At 38.3% G+C, this 18,275-nt stretch overlaps 1 protein-coding gene across 1 annotated transcript in view; it reads left to right on the forward strand.

Moving 5' to 3' along the window:
- arid3a (AT rich interactive domain 3A (BRIGHT-like)) overlaps positions 1-18,275 on the forward strand; it is a 58,976-nt gene extending 40,701 nt beyond the window's left edge. The window contains exons 3-8 of the mRNA XM_033965223.2: positions 4,582-4,654; positions 7,106-7,289; positions 8,843-9,102; positions 9,707-9,991; positions 12,652-12,741; positions 13,081-18,275. Of these exons, the coding sequence (XP_033821114.1) occupies positions 4,582-4,654; positions 7,106-7,289; positions 8,843-9,102; positions 9,707-9,991; positions 12,652-12,741; positions 13,081-13,214 (1,026 nt within the window). The 3' untranslated portion in view covers positions 13,215-18,275. The remainder of the gene's footprint in view (positions 1-4,581; positions 4,655-7,105; positions 7,290-8,842; positions 9,103-9,706; positions 9,992-12,651; positions 12,742-13,080) is intronic.

Below are 18,275 nucleotides of genomic sequence, written 5' to 3' on the forward strand. Positions count from 1 at the left end.
ACATTTAAAGATGCAGTGTGTAATTTTTCTGTTGGAGGGTCCACTACTTGTTTGTCTCCATGGAGATGGTATTGGTTTACCTGGAATGTTTCCATATATGGCATTGAACTTATCAATCTTCATGGGACAAGGTAGGTGTAACCACTAGACCAAGTTACAGGTCAAACCTAAGATCTGTGGAGAGGTGACCTTGCTGGCAGTAACAATGGATGTTTTCAAGGTATTATTGATCTATAAAATCACTAATAATTACATTAAAGGCACCGTACCTGATTTTTATAGTGGTTAATCAGAACTAGTTAATTTTTATCAGTTTGTAAAGGTCCAAAATTATTCCTCACTTACCTTATGCATTTTGAACATCTGTATTTACCACAATGAGTTTATAAGCACTTTTCACATCTTTCAGAGACCTAGGCAGTGTTTGCTTCACTATAATGCTAACTACAACCAGCATGCTAGCCACACACTTCCTGATTATTGAACAGTAAAATGCTTAATTAAACAGTGCACATAATTTCACTTCAAGAGCTCCTTATACAATATATCGCCACACAAATTTTGCTCAAATACATGTGAAAAAATATTGGGTACAAAACCTTTAATTGCTAAATGTATATATCTAATGCCATACAGAGGAACATTTCCTGTATTATCACTTAATGACATCACAAGGTGGAACAGAGCATTTTTAGGTTGAGAGAAGAGCCCAGCTTATAAATTTGCAGGATTTGTGTGTTAAACATATGTGAGTGAAACAAAACAAAACTCCAGGTATGTTTTTAATGAAGAAACAACATTATAACATAGATGAAAAATAGTGCAGTCTTGGCCCTTTAAAGAGGAAGTATCAAACTTTTATGAGGTATTAACTGCTAACACACAACATATTTTTGAAAATGCTATATTTGCTGAAAACATATTAACATGTTTTATAAGTTTACTCACATTTATTGACGCCATGAGTCTCTCCTCCCTTTGCTCTCCGTGCTGAGTCACCCCACCTTCAGAGCCCTATCACTACTGGACATTGCATCAGGTTTGTGAAGTTGTAGTGTATTGTTTGGGGCTACTGCTAACTGTGAGGAGAATTTGAATAGTGTGGGAGAGATTGCTAAATTATCTAAAACTGCTTCAGACATGTTTTTGTTTCGGTTAATGAGGTTATAACATGGTAGAAAGCTCCAAACAGTCGATTTCACATAATGCCCTCTCTTTAAGGAAGCCCCTCGCCGTCTCCTGCCTATGTCCTTTTCTGTCTATCTCTTTTTCCATCTGTCAGATCGGCCTCACAGTGAGCACAGCACTTGAGTGGGTGCGGGTCTCCCAGGGGCCCGGCTGGAGAGAAGGACTGGGGGGGGGGTTACGGTTTCCAGGATTTATGGCGCGCCTCTCTACCAAACGCATGCATCCTGTAATTAAAGCCCCATACTAGCCTCCAGCACTGGGCCCCGTACATTAAGGGGCCCCTCCCTCCACTGCAGTTACACGGCCCCTCCCCCACCTGCTCGTAATCACATTTTATGGAGAGTATGCGGCACTAATGAAGCCTGGATGACACGGCGCTATATACAGCTACTGCCAGCAGAGTTATGAGTATGGGCCCATCAAAATGAATGTAAAAGTCATATGTCGTGCACAGTTATGTGTTTATGTCAGATGCCCTTCCTAGAGTTTCAGCTCTATAGCATTTTTTGTAATTGTTAGATAATATTGGAGAGGGATTTGGAATTTATTGCGTCCCCTTTAAAATCTTATATGAGTTGTAGTTCAAGTGACGTTTGAACCACTGACCCTCTGGTTCATGGATGAATGCTTAACCTACTACTCCGCTATGATTTTGTTTACAATTTCACTGTCCAGCAACAATGCTAGCAAGTTTGAGTCTTATTGCGGTGCATATTTAACTATGGGAAATATTTTATAGACTCAAAAGTTAAAATTTCTAGGTACCTCTGTTTTATAACATAAAATATATGTATGGAAAACAGTTGAAAGTAATTCTGAGGTCATTTTACTGCACAAAAAGTATGTACAATAAGGCATTAATGTAACAGCCAACTACTTGTCTCCACTGAGATGTTATTGCTTTGCCTGGGATGTTTGACAGCGTGGCATTAAATTAATCCATCTCACAATTAATAAATAATAAAATAAAAAAAATAAATATAAAACAAAACATCCTTACTGTGAGTGGGATCATCTCTCCACAGATCTGACCTGTAGCTTGTGGTGGTGACGTCACTTGCATGAATATTTCGCTGGTTACAGGACGTTTTACTTTCCAAAAAAATGCTTATAATTTTTAACATTTTGATACAAACCTGCTGCTAATGTTAGCGGAAGCAACCATGGTGAAAGAAAGGCGCCTGATTGTCTTTTTAATGCTCATATCTGGATTTACAGACAAAAAAGTGAAATAGAAGCACCAGGATCATGTAGAGCGGGTTAATACAAACATTTTAAGGTCAGAATGACAAACCTCACAGCCAACCTTGTCCATTTATATATACAGCCTATGATTTTGATACTAAGGTGATTTTTGATACTTAATACCATGATAATAAAAAGCACTACCTCCTTAAATGAGTATGTAGTTTTGATACTAGTTTTTGTATTGATTAGCATGTGATTGTCAATACTTTGAACAACCCTAGTGCAGCCCTAGTTATTATACATGCTTGTGCAGTGGTCAGTCCTTTCAAAATAAAATCGTTGTGCTGTCTCGTGCCCATATTGTGAAAGTCTGTTGTCAGAGTAGATTGGGTGGTGAGTTTTAGGACCACATGGTGTTTTCATAACTTCATGTTTTTTGTCCCATTTGTGACATGGTACAGCGTTACATAAGAGACGGGTTACTGTGGTTTTGTATTGAGTTATTGTATAGTGTAATCAGATATGACTCCACACACACAGTCACGCAGGGCCCAGATCACACTGTGAGAGGAGGGCAGGGAGACCCCTACTGGTGAAAGTGGAGATTGTAGTTGTGTTGCTTTTTTATTTAGTGTTGGAATATAACTGGTTTAGGTTAGTTAAATTGAGTTTCGGTTGGATTATGGTTTAGTCCTGGTTAAGATCTGGAAAAAATCTTGTCCAGTCCTGGTTTAGAGTTTAGTCCTGGTTTTGTACTTTTTTAATGTTATAGTTCTGTGTTGGTAATACTTGATTTTGTCCTAGTTTAGTCACACTTTAGTCCTAGTTTACTTCTAGTTTAGTCCTGATTAAGACTATGCACCAAGAACAGAGAAACGTGCAATGATATTTCATGGCCGCGCGAATATTCGTTTGTCTCACTTTCTTTCGTGATCTCAGGTGTTGCTTCTTTCAACAGTTCTTTCATGCGACTCACCATTCTTTTGTCTTTTCTTGTTGTCCGTTTCTTCTTTCTCATCATGAAATCTGTAGTTTTGGTTTAAGTTTGAGAGCTGCACGTTGATTTAGTCCTAGTTTACTTCTGGTTTAGTCCTAGTCCTGATTAAGACCTGGTTAAATCCTTGCTTGGTACTGATTTAGGGTTTAGTCCTGGTTTAGCTCTGGCTCTGATCTGATTTGGTCATGCATTAGTCAAGCTTTAGTCCTGGTTCAGAGACGTATGAATGACAACAGCCCTGTGTTAGTCCTGGTTTAGACCCATTTAAATCATTGTGTAGTCTTATCTCATTCATTTCATTAAATCCAGATCTAGTGCTACTATGATACTCATGATCCTGTTTTAGTCCAGCTTTAGTCCAGGTTTAGTTTTGGTTTACCTTTTTGATCAGGTGCCCCTTAGCTCATTGTAACATATGATATAATGCTTAATGCCGTACTGTGGAACATTCCCGGCAAAGCAGTGACATCTCCATTGAGACAAGCAAGTGGCGTACCCCCTACAAGAAAAGTTACATAGTGCATAGTTTCTTAGTGATCATTTTAAAGCAGACCTATTATGAAAACCATGTTAAAGTTTACAACTCTCATTCTCATTTCTTGAAGTTGTATTTGACGCGGTTCGTGCAAGTTTACTTATTTTCAAGCCAAAATATTACAAATCAACCCCTGTACTTTGTTCTTCAGTTTTATTTTCCCAGTCAGTGATGTGCTTAGGATTCGGCAGCGTTGTGCAGGACATTTTGTACGAAAAAAAAAAAAGAATCCGCTACTTGCTAGAGTGATGCAGCTATCCGTTTAATGTGCCCATGTGACAGTTCCCATTGGGCACCACAGTTTTCTAATGAGGAAGTCAAAGTGGACTTGTTTCTTTATTAAGTTGTTTTAGATCAATACTTTTGATTTAAAATGTGCCAAATTATAACCTAATGATCCACGGGTGTCATAGATGATAACTGTATAGCAGACACAAGGACAATATATCATTTTTTATTTAGATTACTCAGAAATTGTAATTGTGGTCCAGAGCAAATTTTAATTGTTTGGCAAAATATATGCAGAAATGTTAATGTGCAACAGCTGTTTCTTGTTGAGTAAACTCCATTCCTCATATTTTGCATAAGTTACAGCCATATATTGACTGATCATTGACCTACATTTGTATAATTGGCTTCCCTGACTCGTGTATGTGTTTCTGTGTCTCTGCAGCTGTATGAACTGGACTCTGACCCCAAAAGGAAGGAGTTTCTGGACGACCTCTTCAGCTTCATGCAGAAAAGAGGTACTCCGCTTTTAACTGACCACACCACAGCTGACCGGCCAATCAGGACAGTGAACCAGCAAGACATAACAATCAACTGGCCAATCAGAAAAGTGAACCACATCACAACAGCTAATCAGAATCAGAGCCAAAAAACAAATCAGAACAAATCAGAACAATTAAACAGATAAACAGAACGGTCAATCAGCCAAGAGTCAACCAGCCTGTCAGAAACAGTCAAACAGGACAGCCAGTCAGAAACAGTGGACCAGCCAATCAGAACAGTCAACCAGCCAATTGAGAGCCAAAAACCAAACAGTGAACCAGTGAACCAGTCAATCACAACAGCTAACCGGCAATTAGAAACCGGGAACCAGCTAGAGTCTAGCTGGTTCCGGGTTTTATATTCTGATTGTGTAGCTGCTACACAATCAGAAACAGCCCATCAGAATAGTCAAATAGCCACAGGCAATCAGCCAATCAGAACAGACAACCAGCCAATCAAAACAACCAATTATAACATTGAACAATTATGGCAGAAGTTCTCGCTTTTGACAGTCCTTCTTAGATTTTTTGTTCTATCTATTTCAAATGTTTCTCTAATAAGCTGCCCATCGAAACTCTGGGAGATAGACTACATGTCTTTGGCTGACCAGGTTACTGATAAATGATGTCCGTTAGACTCCATTACACATGTACAGGCCTGTATGATATTATGATGTCATTTGAAACCCAGCGGTAAAGAATCATTTAAAGTGCATACGACACGTTATACGAAACCATAGTTAACATTCTTGTACCTAATTTTTACTTTCTTAGAAATGTGGGGAAAAATTCATTCTGAGTATCCTAATTATTCCCCATGAAGAGTTTATAAGCACTTTTCACAACTTTTTTGCAGAGTTTTACCGTCACGGCAATACTAACAACAGCTAGCATGGTAACATGGACTTCTTGATTCTTGACAATAAAACTCTTTAGAATTAGATGCATACAGTACACAGTTGACTTATTTTGACTTCAAGAACTGTTTATACAATATATCTGTACTGGGGCAAGACACATTTTTGTCAGATACATGGGAAAAAATTGGGTGCCGGGCCTTTCGTTTTTGTTTTTCTGTATTGATCACATAAGAGGGATTCCTTTTTAAAATTCACTACTTCCTGTATTTTTTATACTTTTCCTGCTTTTTCCCCTTTTTCCACTTAACTGATGTAAATCTATGATCAATATTTACCACAGCTACTATCCCACCAAACCAACTCAGAATTAGAAAAACAGGAAAAGCTGTCACTTTGAACATTTTATAAATTACTCATGGACTCATTTATAGTGAGACTGTACGGACTGGCCCCTCTCCTCTTTCTTCGTTGTGGGTGGGGCCATGCTGTTTTATGGATGCCCTGCCCCATGGTTCCCAGGCTATAAGCAGAGCGGGACATATCGGATCTGCAAGGAGGGGATAACCTTACGTCCTGTTGCTATGCGCTCTATACATTCCCCATATTAGAGAGCAGATCCAGTGACATCAGGTAGTGTTTCCCTAGCAACGGGGCGTGATTCCAAAAAAATTATAATTGGTTTCCAGCAATTAGAGTTTGACCAGAGTTTGTATGTGCAATTTGTAAAAACAAATAAATAAATAAATAAAGTCTTGTGCAATTTTTTGAGATGCCCCATTCCTTGAGATGATTTTCACCAAATTTGAGCCAGTTCAGGTGACCAACCTCAGAGAAGTCTGAAAATGTACAGCATTAACAAAAAATGCTGAGTTATGCTTTGCAAATTTTAATCCAATATGGCTGACATCTGGTTGAGCGAACAGCGTTGTGTTGTCATTATCTACTTTTGTGTCAAATTTCATGATTCTATGGGCAAATCTTTTTTGCTGTCATTTCTCTACTCTATTATTGCCTTATTATCAGTAAAAGCTATATTTGATTTGAAGAAGTTTATCATGACAAGAGACACAAATTCAAGTGAAGTTGTTGAAATTTAAGACGCTGTACCTGATTTTTACCTGAACCTAAAAAAAAATGAAACACGGAATTAGTTCATTTTAAACTGTTTGCAGTGATCCACAGTTATTACTTACCTTATGCAATCTGAGCATCCTAATTACTCACCATGATGAGTTTATAAGTACTTTTCACAACTTTCAGATGCCAGAGCGGAGTTTTGTCATTACAGTAAAGCTAACCGTGTACTTCCTGATTATCGGACAATAAAGGGATTTATAATTAACAATACACAGCGGATTTATTTTGACCTCAAGAGCTCCTTATACAATATATTCTGTTCAGATACAGGGGAAATAATGGGGTACAGGATCTTAAAAGTAGTTATTGGAAAATGTGGAGATAAATTAACAATTTGTAGAACTTTGATAACAGCACTATTTCACGATAGAACATTCATGAAAGCATTCTTCTCATCTGATGTTTAAAATCGGGTGCATTGTGTTGTCAGGGACCCCAGTGAACCGCATCCCCATCATGGCCAAGCAGGTGCTGGACCTGTACATGCTGTACCGTCTGGTGACGGAGAAGGGTGGTCTGGTGGAGGTCATCAACAAGAAGCTGTGGAGAGAGATCACCAAAGGGTTAAACCTGCCCACCTCCATCACCAGTGCCGCCTTCACGCTGCGCACACAGTTAGTATCCCACATGAGTGGAGTTTTTTGTTACATGGCTAGAACTTTCAGACTTTATTTATCTGTGTTAGGGTTAGGGTTTAAAACGTATATTAAATGTTTGAATGCTTACTTGGGGCTAATCAGCTATGTGATAACTAATGACCACAAGACCTATAATTTTTTATTTAAAAGGTCTTACTGAAAAAAAAGGTCTTTCTGAAACCTTCTAGTTTTTATTGAGTCTTAAATTTTAACTGCTTTTTGGACTGATAACAACCATGTCATGTACATAGTTACCGCATTAGCCTTCTTTGTGTCTTTAAACTCTTACAGAATTATACTCTATATAGTCTATCATCTATGAGACAAATTAATGGGAAAATTACTTCACAGCCAGAAGGTCCCTAGTTCAATTCTCAAACCTAGCACTATATTACTTTTATGGAGGAAGTTCCGAGACCATCTTCCAGATCTTCCACCATAAAAGGTTAAAGAATGAACCTTTGAGGGTAGAGTTTGCATGTTTTACCTGTGTCTTGTTGGATTTCCTCTGAGTGGTCTATAGGCCTCCTTACAGTAAGCAGATAAGTTTTACAATTGACTGGTTGAGCAACTTTTCATAATAATCAGCATGCATGTTTATAGTGTGGATAGCTCTATTAGACTTAGGTTGTTTTCACACGATTATGCACCCTGTGGAACCGACCACAGTGCGCACTATATTTAGGTCTGTTTACTTCACTTTTGAGTCAGTCTTGTTCACATACACGGCACATCATTCACTATAAACACGCACAATGAGCCATACGAGAGTCCATCAGTTGATTGCTGAATTTATTTTTATGAGAATGTGCTTCAAGCAGACAGCCCAGCGAATACATACGCACACGCTTACTTTCTCTATATGCGGTGGTCTTTTCTTTCACTTGTGGGTAAATACACCAACTGTGGAGGTGTGGTGGTGGAGGAGAAGTAGTTTTTTGAACAACACGCAGACAGACCCTGGCTTACCTGCATAGACAGAGGCCAGAGGAAACTAGTCTCCTGGCGACTGATATAAGTTGATCCATATTACCTTGTCAGACAAACACAGGAGCTCTGCAGCTGCCATTCATAGAAACATGCATGATCTAAGTGATTTTTGCCCAATACTAAGCACTTTTACTGTCACCTGTCACCGCAAGATCAGCCGTGTTCACACCACACTGCCCTGTTCAAGAGTGCGGGTGGAGCCGCTCCAAGACCTCCTGTTTGAAGTGCTCTCGGGCCGGCCGTTTATATCGACCCAACTAGTAGCAGTGTGAAAACAACCTTAGTATAGTCTGTGTGACTCAAAACATTTGTGCCCCCTTCTTTTGCCAAAAATTGCAAGAATCCAGTTTGTTTTGTCCATTGATGAGCTAAGATGTGGACAATATTACTTTTATTACTGTAGTTTCATTTATGACGCATGCACAAATTTAGCTGTCTGTGATTTTCATCACAAGCACAAGGGTTTTGGGGTGACTAAATATGATGTAAAGCAGCCTTTTCTCTGGTTGTCAATGTTTGTAAATGCTGTCCTTTTGCAGATACATGAAGTATCTGTACCCGTACGAATGTGACAAGCGCGGCCTGAGTAACCCCAATGAGCTGCAGGCGGCCATCGACAGTAACCGCAGAGAGGGCCGGCGCCAGAGCTTTGGCACCAGCCTTTTCACCTACTCCCCCAACGGCACACCCACCATGCTCTCCTCCTCCAAGATCCCTGCCCCCGGGGTGGGCATGTCTATGGGCATGTCCATGGGCACCAATGGAGCCACACTCACCCCCATCCAGAAGATCAAGAAAGGTAATCCCACACAGATACACTACTAGTCAAAAGTTTAGACGCACTCCCATTTAGTAGAGTTATTCTGTTACTACTACTACTACTACTTTCTACACTTAATATACATACGGAAGACACCAAATATATGAACCCAGATATATGGAATTATGTAGCAAAGAAAGAAAAGTTAAATAATTCAACAAAATATTTTTCACATTTTATTTTCAGTTTGCTCAAAGTAGCCACCCTTTGCTTTGTCGACAGTGCAGTACACCCTCTCTCAGCTTCATGATGCAGTCTCTTGAAGTGATTTTCACTTCACAGCTGTGCCTTGTCAGGGTCAACAAATGCCAAGTGTCAAAAGCAGTGAACAAAGCAAAGGGTGGCTATTTCTAAAATGTAAAACAAGTTCTGAGTTATTTTGAGTTTATTTGTTGTTTACTGCATTCCATATGTGTCAGTCATAGTTTTGATGACTTCACTGAGAATCTACAATGTAAATAATCATGCAAATAAAGAAGAAACAGAAATGAAAAAGTGTGCCCAAACTTTTGATTGTTACTGTATAGGCCTGCCTTCTGGTTATCATCCACTGACCTCCTCTCCTGTGTGTGTGTGTTTGCAGAAGAGGGAGGCCAGCCTCTGCCCGGGGTGGGCATGGCACGCCTGTCTGCTGGGGCGCTAGCCGGGCACTCGGTGGCTGCGGTGCAGGCTGCTCAGGCAGCCATGGCCGCTCAGGTGGCAGCTCTGGAGCATCTGCGGGACAAACTTGAGACAGGAGAACCTCCAGAGAAAAAGATGGCTGTGCCCGCAGAGGAGCACCACAGACTGCTGCAGAGAGCTCTACAGCACAACCTGCTGGCCATGAGCCAGCTGCCCATGAACATCCGCATCAACAACCAGAGCACAGGTATGTTTACACTAGTGTTGTTGCAATACTAAAATTTCAGACTCAGTTTTGATACTAAGTAATAGACTCGATACTTGATACTGATTCCGACCTCTATTTAGACAATGTGAGAATGTGATTTCCGACATTAAATCATAGTACTTGCTTTTATATTACAATTTGGACTTCTGTGTAATCCCGCAGTCATCCAGGTAGGTTCCGTATTGGTCCAGGGGCGTATACTATTCTACTGGTCTTATACTTGTTTGATACAGCTCAAGATCATTCTAAAGCTATTCAGAAAAGGTGCATTTCTCTCCTGTGAATGTGACTTTTTTAGTATCGATACCTGCTTAAATGAGTATCTAGTTTTGATAGTTTTAGTATCGATGAGTATCTAATTATTTATACTTTTAACTACCTCTTCTACTTGTATCCCTATACACATTTGTGTAATAAGCCGTTTTCATGTAATAACAATGTATTCACACACGCACACACACACACACACACGCAGTTGGTGTAGTGATACACTACCAGTCAAATGTCTGGACACACCTTCTCATTGTTTACTGTTTTCTACATTTTAGATAGCTACAGAAGACATCAAATATATGATATAGATGAAGATGTATATAGCAAAGAAGAAAAAGTTAAATAAGTCAACTAAATATTATTTATATTTTATATTCACATCATCATATTAGCCAGTATTTGTTTTGTTGAGAGCATCACACACCCTTGGCCTTCTCTCAGTGAGCTTTATGTTGAAGTCTCCTGAAATGGTTTTCACTTCATAGGTTTGTCTTGTCAAGTTCAAGGAATGCCAAAAATACAAACTTGGTTTCAAAATAAAGGGTGGCTATTTTAACTTTGTATCTAAGTCTACGTTTTGTGGTATTTTGAGTGTATTTTTTGTTTGTTACACTTCATATGTGTCCATTCATAGTTTTGATGCTTTCAGTAAGACTACAATGCAAATAATGATGAAAATGAAGAAGAAAAAAAAATGAAAAACTGTGTCCAAACTTTTGACTGGTAGTGTATTATGTGGTTCTATGTGGTCAAGACACTTCACCCACCTGTAGAAACGTGCTGTGTGGATTGTAGGTGATGTTTTTTTTGTTTTTGTTTTTTTTTTCATGGCCAATGCCAAAACCGATTCTTTAGAATGCAGACAAATTGTTGGCCAATAGGATCTGCTGATATTTTTGGACTAATATGTTGGGACAATTTTGATAATAAGAGATCAGTCTGTGCAGGAGATTTAAGGTTGATAGCCAATACGCTAAAAAGTCCAAATATCAGTCCAATATATCCCCCAACCAGTATATTGTCTAATTCATTCATATCATTTCTCAGGATAACCTTGTAATCAAACAGTTGTTGTTTATCCCAGCCCCTTTACATGCAATGATCTTATGCTCCCATCGGACTGTCTCTATGTTATTGAAATGGCTGATAATTCTATAGATTAGCATCTTAGACGTCACAATTCACCTTTGCTGCTTGTGGCTGTTTAAACGTCGATACCGAGCCGCCGCACTGCTAACCACAGCACAGCGATAAGGAAGTCCCTCACAGAGACACAAGCATATGCAGTTCTGCTCAACGTATAGAAAGTGCTGCACAAACACAGCTCATGTGGGGAATCCCCTCTATGTGTATGTGAGCAACCGGCACGCACATACACACCAGGAAAGTACCTTGAGACATATAGAAACATACAGCACAGGTATAAACTTCCTATAGACAACATACAAGATACGAGACATTATCAGATGTGGGTAGTGCCTTTTCTTTTACTCCTACTTGTAGTATTGTCACTCTTCCCACTGTTAGTAAGTCTACAAGTGACAAAGCTTTATGTTGACAATATGAAATGATTTGAACATTTCTGTTTCTTACATCACTTCTTCAGTTATGATTTTGTTTGTTTTTAATGTTTGTGTCTATCCTTTGATGATACCAGATTTCAGATTTTGTGCATCATTTAATGTTTTGTCTTCCATATTACTTTAACTTCCAAATCTAAATCCTGTCTCACATCTTCAGGAAGACTGTTCCAGGTTTTAGCTCCATAAAACTGAAACACTGATTCCCCATGTTTAGTCCTGACTCTGGGCACCAGCAGGAGGCCGGTCCTGAAGTCCTCAGAGTGTGAGATGGTTCATATGACACTAACATGTGAGAGATGTACTTTGGACCTAGGCCATGGAGAGACTTGTACACAAGCAGAGTGTAGGCTACAACAGAATTATGCCTTTAGACTTTTTTTATTTGTATCTTCATACTAAAATAGTATAAATTGATTAACAATGCTACTCCACATTTCTTTTATATTAAACCTGTCTGATCTGTCCAAAGCATGAGTTCCTGTTCCTCTAAGATGAAACCCTGCTCTGGTTTACTGCTGCCATGGTGAATCCTCTTTTCTGATAAAGTCTTCTGCTAAATTCAGGGTTTACTATCTCTGAGTTTTCTTACTTTGCTCCTGCTTCATAAAACAAAAAACTCTGAGTCGTCTCTCTCAGGGGAAATTAACCCTGGGCTAAACCCAAGGTTTATTGAACCTCCTTGGTGAAACAGGGCCCTGGCCAACAAACATAAACTGTAAATCGTTTGCTCAAATGCCCGTAGTTATTATTAAATGTTAACGTATTTAATTTTATTTCTCCCAGATGTCAAGCAAGAGTCTGCAGTGAACCTGACCACCAATGGCAGCAGCAGCATCAGCATGTCTGTGGAGCTCAATGGAGTCATGTACACCGGTCTGTACCAGGATATTAGAATTATATCTCTCCCTCTCTCCTCTGCTCTTTCCCTGCTCTGTCACTCTTTCTCTATGCCTCCTCTGCTCTCTCTGCTTTCACTCTCTTTCTATGCCCCCTCTGCTCTCGCTCTGCTCTATCATTCTTTCTCTATGCCCTCTCTCCTCTGCTCTCTCTCTGCTCTGTCACTCTCTCCATGCCCCCTCTTCTCTCTATGCCCTCTCTCCTCTGCATTGACAACATGAATTTTAAAGTTAGTAAAATATTTAACATATTTCATTTCTCACATTACCTGTATCACGCTGTCCTCTAACCCCGCCCCTCTGTCTCCGCCCACAGGTGTCCTATTTGCCCAGGCCGCTCCAGGGTCCACCTCCTCCGCGCCCACTAAAGCCGCCCTCGCCCGGGCCATCCCTCCACATACCACGCCTACCTCAACTGCCGCCACCACGAGCTCCACGCCCTTGTCTTAACACCACACCCTCTCCCTTCTCCCCTGCTCCCTCTGCATTTTTTTTTTTTTTTTTTTTTACGAACCACCACGCTAAAGTAAAGCCAAAAATTCACCTCATTTTTCTTACACCTACCTACCTACCGCCTATGCCAAAAAGAGACCTGAAAATCTCACTTGAAGTACACTATATCTCAGGTTTATACGCTCACCTACTCGCCTCTTTCGTTCTTCAGAAGCCAAAAAAAAAATGATAGGAATACTCATCAGAGCCAGTATAAATGTATGCATAACCTGTGAATTATTTATTTCTACAGAATTGTACAGATAACCGGAGAACAAAAGAGAGAAATCATAACGTCAAATGGTTAAATACACTGTTTACACTCAGCTACTGACTGACAGCTATGAGATTTCCTTCAGGGGAGAGATTTTTGTTTTGAATCCATCTTTTTCAGTGTCATTATTATGAATATTGTTTTTATTCTTCTGTGTTTTATCATTTTAAATCTATTTACAATCCTCTCACTGCAGGAAGAAGATCTATTATATATATTTAGAATTTTATGGAAAAAAATGAAAAAAATTATCTATTTTGAATCATAAAAGGTATGTGTTGTTTCTTCAGGGCATATTTTCAATGGACCGTTGTAACCTCATTATTTGTGCAGCCTGACTCCACCAGCGGCCATTTTGAAACCTGTATAGATGCTGTTTGTTAACACACAAAATGGTCCATTAAATATTTGGTCACCTATAATTCTTTTTATTAGCTTATATTTTGGTTTTTTTTGGTTTTTTTGTTTTGTTTTTTTTCCACAAAACATTAGACTCTTGTCCCTATTGAGAAATATGGTGAATTTGCAGGATTCTGGTCAGGAGTACCTAGCTGGAGGATTTACTGATGTTTTAGGTTTTTACAGTGGTGGAAGAAGTACTCAATTTAAGTAAATGATATAGGAGTTAAAAAAAGGATTTTGAGATCTATTAAAGTGACAAATGTAGCTGTTTTAAAGTACAGATAGCTGAAAATGTTACTTAAGTACAGTACTTTTATTTTTTTACCTTTGTTACTTTTCAACACTGAAGTTATAGTGGGAAATTATAAACCCAGAGTTAACTCATTCACACACAGGAGAAGCTATGCAAACTCCACAAAAAGCCTTACACAGTTCAGGAATTGAACCTGATCTAGTGATTAGCTGTAGTGCTATCACACTGGCCATTGTGCTGCTAAGTAAAGCATCTCCATGCGCCATAAGATTTAAATTTACTTTGCTCCTGAAATGGGTACAAAATGAATTCAATTCAATTCAATTTATTTGTAGTCATTGTCACAGAAGAACAATGAAATTGCGTTTGGAGCATCCCATAAAGTGCAAACCCATAAATAATAAATACCCCTTAAACCCAAGTGTAAACATTAACCCAGTGTGGCTTCAGTACAACATGAGACAGTTCTTGTTGCAGCATGATGGTGTCAAGTAAGGTGCACAAAAAGCAACGAAAAGTACAAAATTAGCAAAGCACATACCATGCAAACAATACACTCAACAATTTTATTTAAAATGGTAATTTTTCTGAATAGCAAGTAATTTCTAGTCATCATAAAGTAATATATTTTATCATTTGTGTGTTTGTGCTTATTTAAAACATAATTTATCCAGGCCAAGTTGGATGGAAGCAATGAGAATCAAATATTTATTGACAAATAGTAATCAACGTTAGATTAGCCTACAGGAAACATTTTATTAGCAAAAGATGTAATAGGTGACCCTTTAATCGTTTATGACAATCTATCAAACTCCACTCCTCTGGAGCAGTTTGTATCTCTGAAAACATATCAAGCACTATGGCTGATGTTGCGTTTCAAAATGGCCGCCACTGGAGTGAGGTTCGATGAAGTGGCAGGAAAATGATCTGTAAATGATTCATTTCCCTTTAAGTCTGGGCTCTGGACCTCTGCAGTCTTCTCACTGTTCCCATACTGCTGCTTAGGTTCAGATATATATATTTAAAAGAAAAAAAGTGTCAGAGGTGGGCGATATGGACAAATCTTGCTAACAATAAATACAGAATATGTATAATGCATATATAGGCTAGTTTTGTCCCCTTGTAATCATTTTTACTATGTGTTTTGTTGTAGATTTTTTGACCTAGGACAATAGGTTGCGTTCACTTGTCATCATTCAACATTCTACAAAGTTTAACATTGAGATGGAAAAAAGTTAAAAAAGCTATGGTAGAATTTGCCATTAAATTTCTTATATTACAGAAAAATGACTCGTGAACTTTTAGAATGTTGTTACTTCATCAAAAATATACCTGTAGTTGTGTTTTGTTTCATTCACACATGTTTGAGTGACACTTTTTTGCTAGTCTGTCTACATCTCCAAAGCTAAAAATGCTCTGTTCCACTCTGTGATTTCATGAAGTGGTACTCAGCCTAAATATTCAGGGTTTGTGTGAATGAAACAATACAAGTTTTCTGTTTGATAGAAGAAATATGTAAGGTCTGTGTGTTAATCTACATTACAACATCAGAAAATAGTGCCCTTTAACTGACAAAATGCAGTTATTGGTTTACTGTCAGTAGCCTCATTACTAAACATATCCACATGAAAAATTGCCACATTGTTCAAAGTCTTGTCTGTCAACATTAAAGGTTAAATTATCTTTAAATAGTGGTGCAGTTATTGAAATACAAAGGCACAGTTGTTGTCAGCTGCAAGAATGGCAAGTTTGTGGATCCATTTTCTAGCAAAAATCCTAAGGTTAAACATATGTCAGTTTTCAGTTTGAGTATTTCATTCAAAATCAGGCTGTATTCGCCCCTGCCTTCTATTTGATATCAGGACAGTTACAGAGAGAAGGCCAACGATATTTCATTAGAAAGTGAATTGGAGCCCAACGTGCACCCAAGCTCACTTCCTGTTTGGAACGTGGCGGCTAGCAGGTTAGCCCTGTCCGTTTACATACACAGTCTATGATGTGAACGCAACCTATTCTAAAGTAGCATATCTTCCACACCACCTTTTCGATATGTGGTTGACGATATATCGCCCACCTCAGGTCTCATTTCTCAGGTTAAAGTTACACATTGTACAAATCCACCCATCTTCACCTACTCGCACAGCGTCTAGAACCTAGAATTTAGAATCTCTTTGTTTTTATCTGTCTATTAGAGTGATTGTCTTAAGGTCAGATGCATGCGTTTCTTACATGACCTACATCATTGCGTTATACTGTGGCCGTGTGCTAAGACAATCAGCTATCTGTGCTCTCATCACCCAAGCGGACTGGCCATTTTCACCTTTTTTACTTGTATTTTTGTAACTTGTTCATTGGGGCTTTGCATGTTTTAGTGCGTCTTCTTTGGATCCAAGTGCTTCTTACGCTCCTGGCTTACATCAGGACTGGACTGTACTGCAAAATACTTTGACTGTTTTTTGACAACTTTCTTCAGCATTTGTTGCATAATCTTACTAATCTTAAAGGTCCTATATTACACACAAATTACTCCTGTGAGCTTTTAGCTGTGACATAATGCTGTAACCTTCTCATTTGCACATGTTTGAGTAATCCTGGATTATTAGGATGTTTGCAACCCCAAACCTCAGAAAGCTCTGTTCCACCTTGTGATGTCATCAAGTGGTAGTTTCAAGGTTAACAGTTATTTTTAGCCTCAATTGAACTAAATACTCTAGGATAACCTGAAGTTGTTTCTTTTATTTTTGAATATATTTCTTTTATCTTTTGTATATTTGAGATTGTCAATAGAAACTCTCTAATATTTGCTGGTGCACCGAGAAGTGAAGCAGTTTCAATGAGGCTAAAACAATAGCTGTAACTTCAAAGTAAGTCAAATCCTGAACTTATCAAAATTATTCTTGTGAAGGTGTATGGAGTTTAAAAATGCTGTGAAGCACTTCCTGTGTTACCAGTTAATGACATGATAAGGAAGAAAAGAGTGTTTCCAGTTTGAGAGAAGAACACATGAATTATATTAAATATGTATGATTCATGTGTTAAACATGTGTGATTGAAACAAAACACAGCTCCAGGTCTGTTTGCGATGTGGAAACAACATTATAAACTAGATCAAAAGTAGTGGAATACAGGCCCTTTAACTGTAGTAATAGCAATATAGGCTAAGTTCTTTTTGTATAACTTTATCACTGACGATTGTTAATCTTCTCAAAGTGACCTCATATTTCGTATACTGCTAGGAATCAATCAGTCTTGGGTAGTACGCTCTATCCCAAAGCCTTAACTTATAACGAGAGGAACTTGTAGCTATAATCTTTGCTTTTAAGAAAGACCCATCCACACACACAGCATTACAGGAGACATATTATGCTAATTGGACAGTTTGAGCCAGGAGGTCCACACAACTTCAATGTAGTTATTTTTTTGTGTTTTTACATCATTTTAGTTCTTGTCTATTAGCAACATTGATAATAGCCATGCTGTTTTTTTTTTCTTTTTTATTCCAAAATGATTCACTCCTCGTTGTTACCAACAGAGAGTAATAAATAAATAAAAATAAATAAACAAATATATATACATATTTTTTGTTACAAAACATGAATGAATTACCAATTACAAGATGCCTCCAAATATTAGAAATTCTGAAAAATCCCTAATATGTCTCCTTTAAAGTTCAGTATTTTCTCTTAGGTGAGATATTTAGGTCACAAACTGTATTTCTTGCCACTCTAGTTTGAAGGAGCACACAGAAGCAATGACGAAAATCCACAAGTTGAAATCTGAATTCTCATTTAAATAACCCCAGAACATATTAGTAAAGCACTCTTTAAGCACTTCAACACAACTATCTCAACCAAAACGTGGACCATACACTGCAGAACGAGGAGTATCAACATACATTATAATGACTTTACTTAATATAAATAGAACTGCTTTGGATTCATTTATCAGAGGTTTTTATGAAAGATTTACAATACCAGTGGAATGGGATTTTTAATATGTTTTAGCCCACAAGGGTTGAAATATGAATACAATTTAAAACCACTGAGAAATTTATAAAAACCCTGACCTAACAATTAAATAAATTTAAACT

This window comes from Periophthalmus magnuspinnatus, chromosome 4 (assembly GCF_009829125.3).
Source record: "Periophthalmus magnuspinnatus isolate fPerMag1 chromosome 4, fPerMag1.2.pri, whole genome shotgun sequence".
NCBI classification, from domain to species: domain Eukaryota; kingdom Metazoa; phylum Chordata; class Actinopteri; order Gobiiformes; family Gobiidae; genus Periophthalmus; species Periophthalmus magnuspinnatus.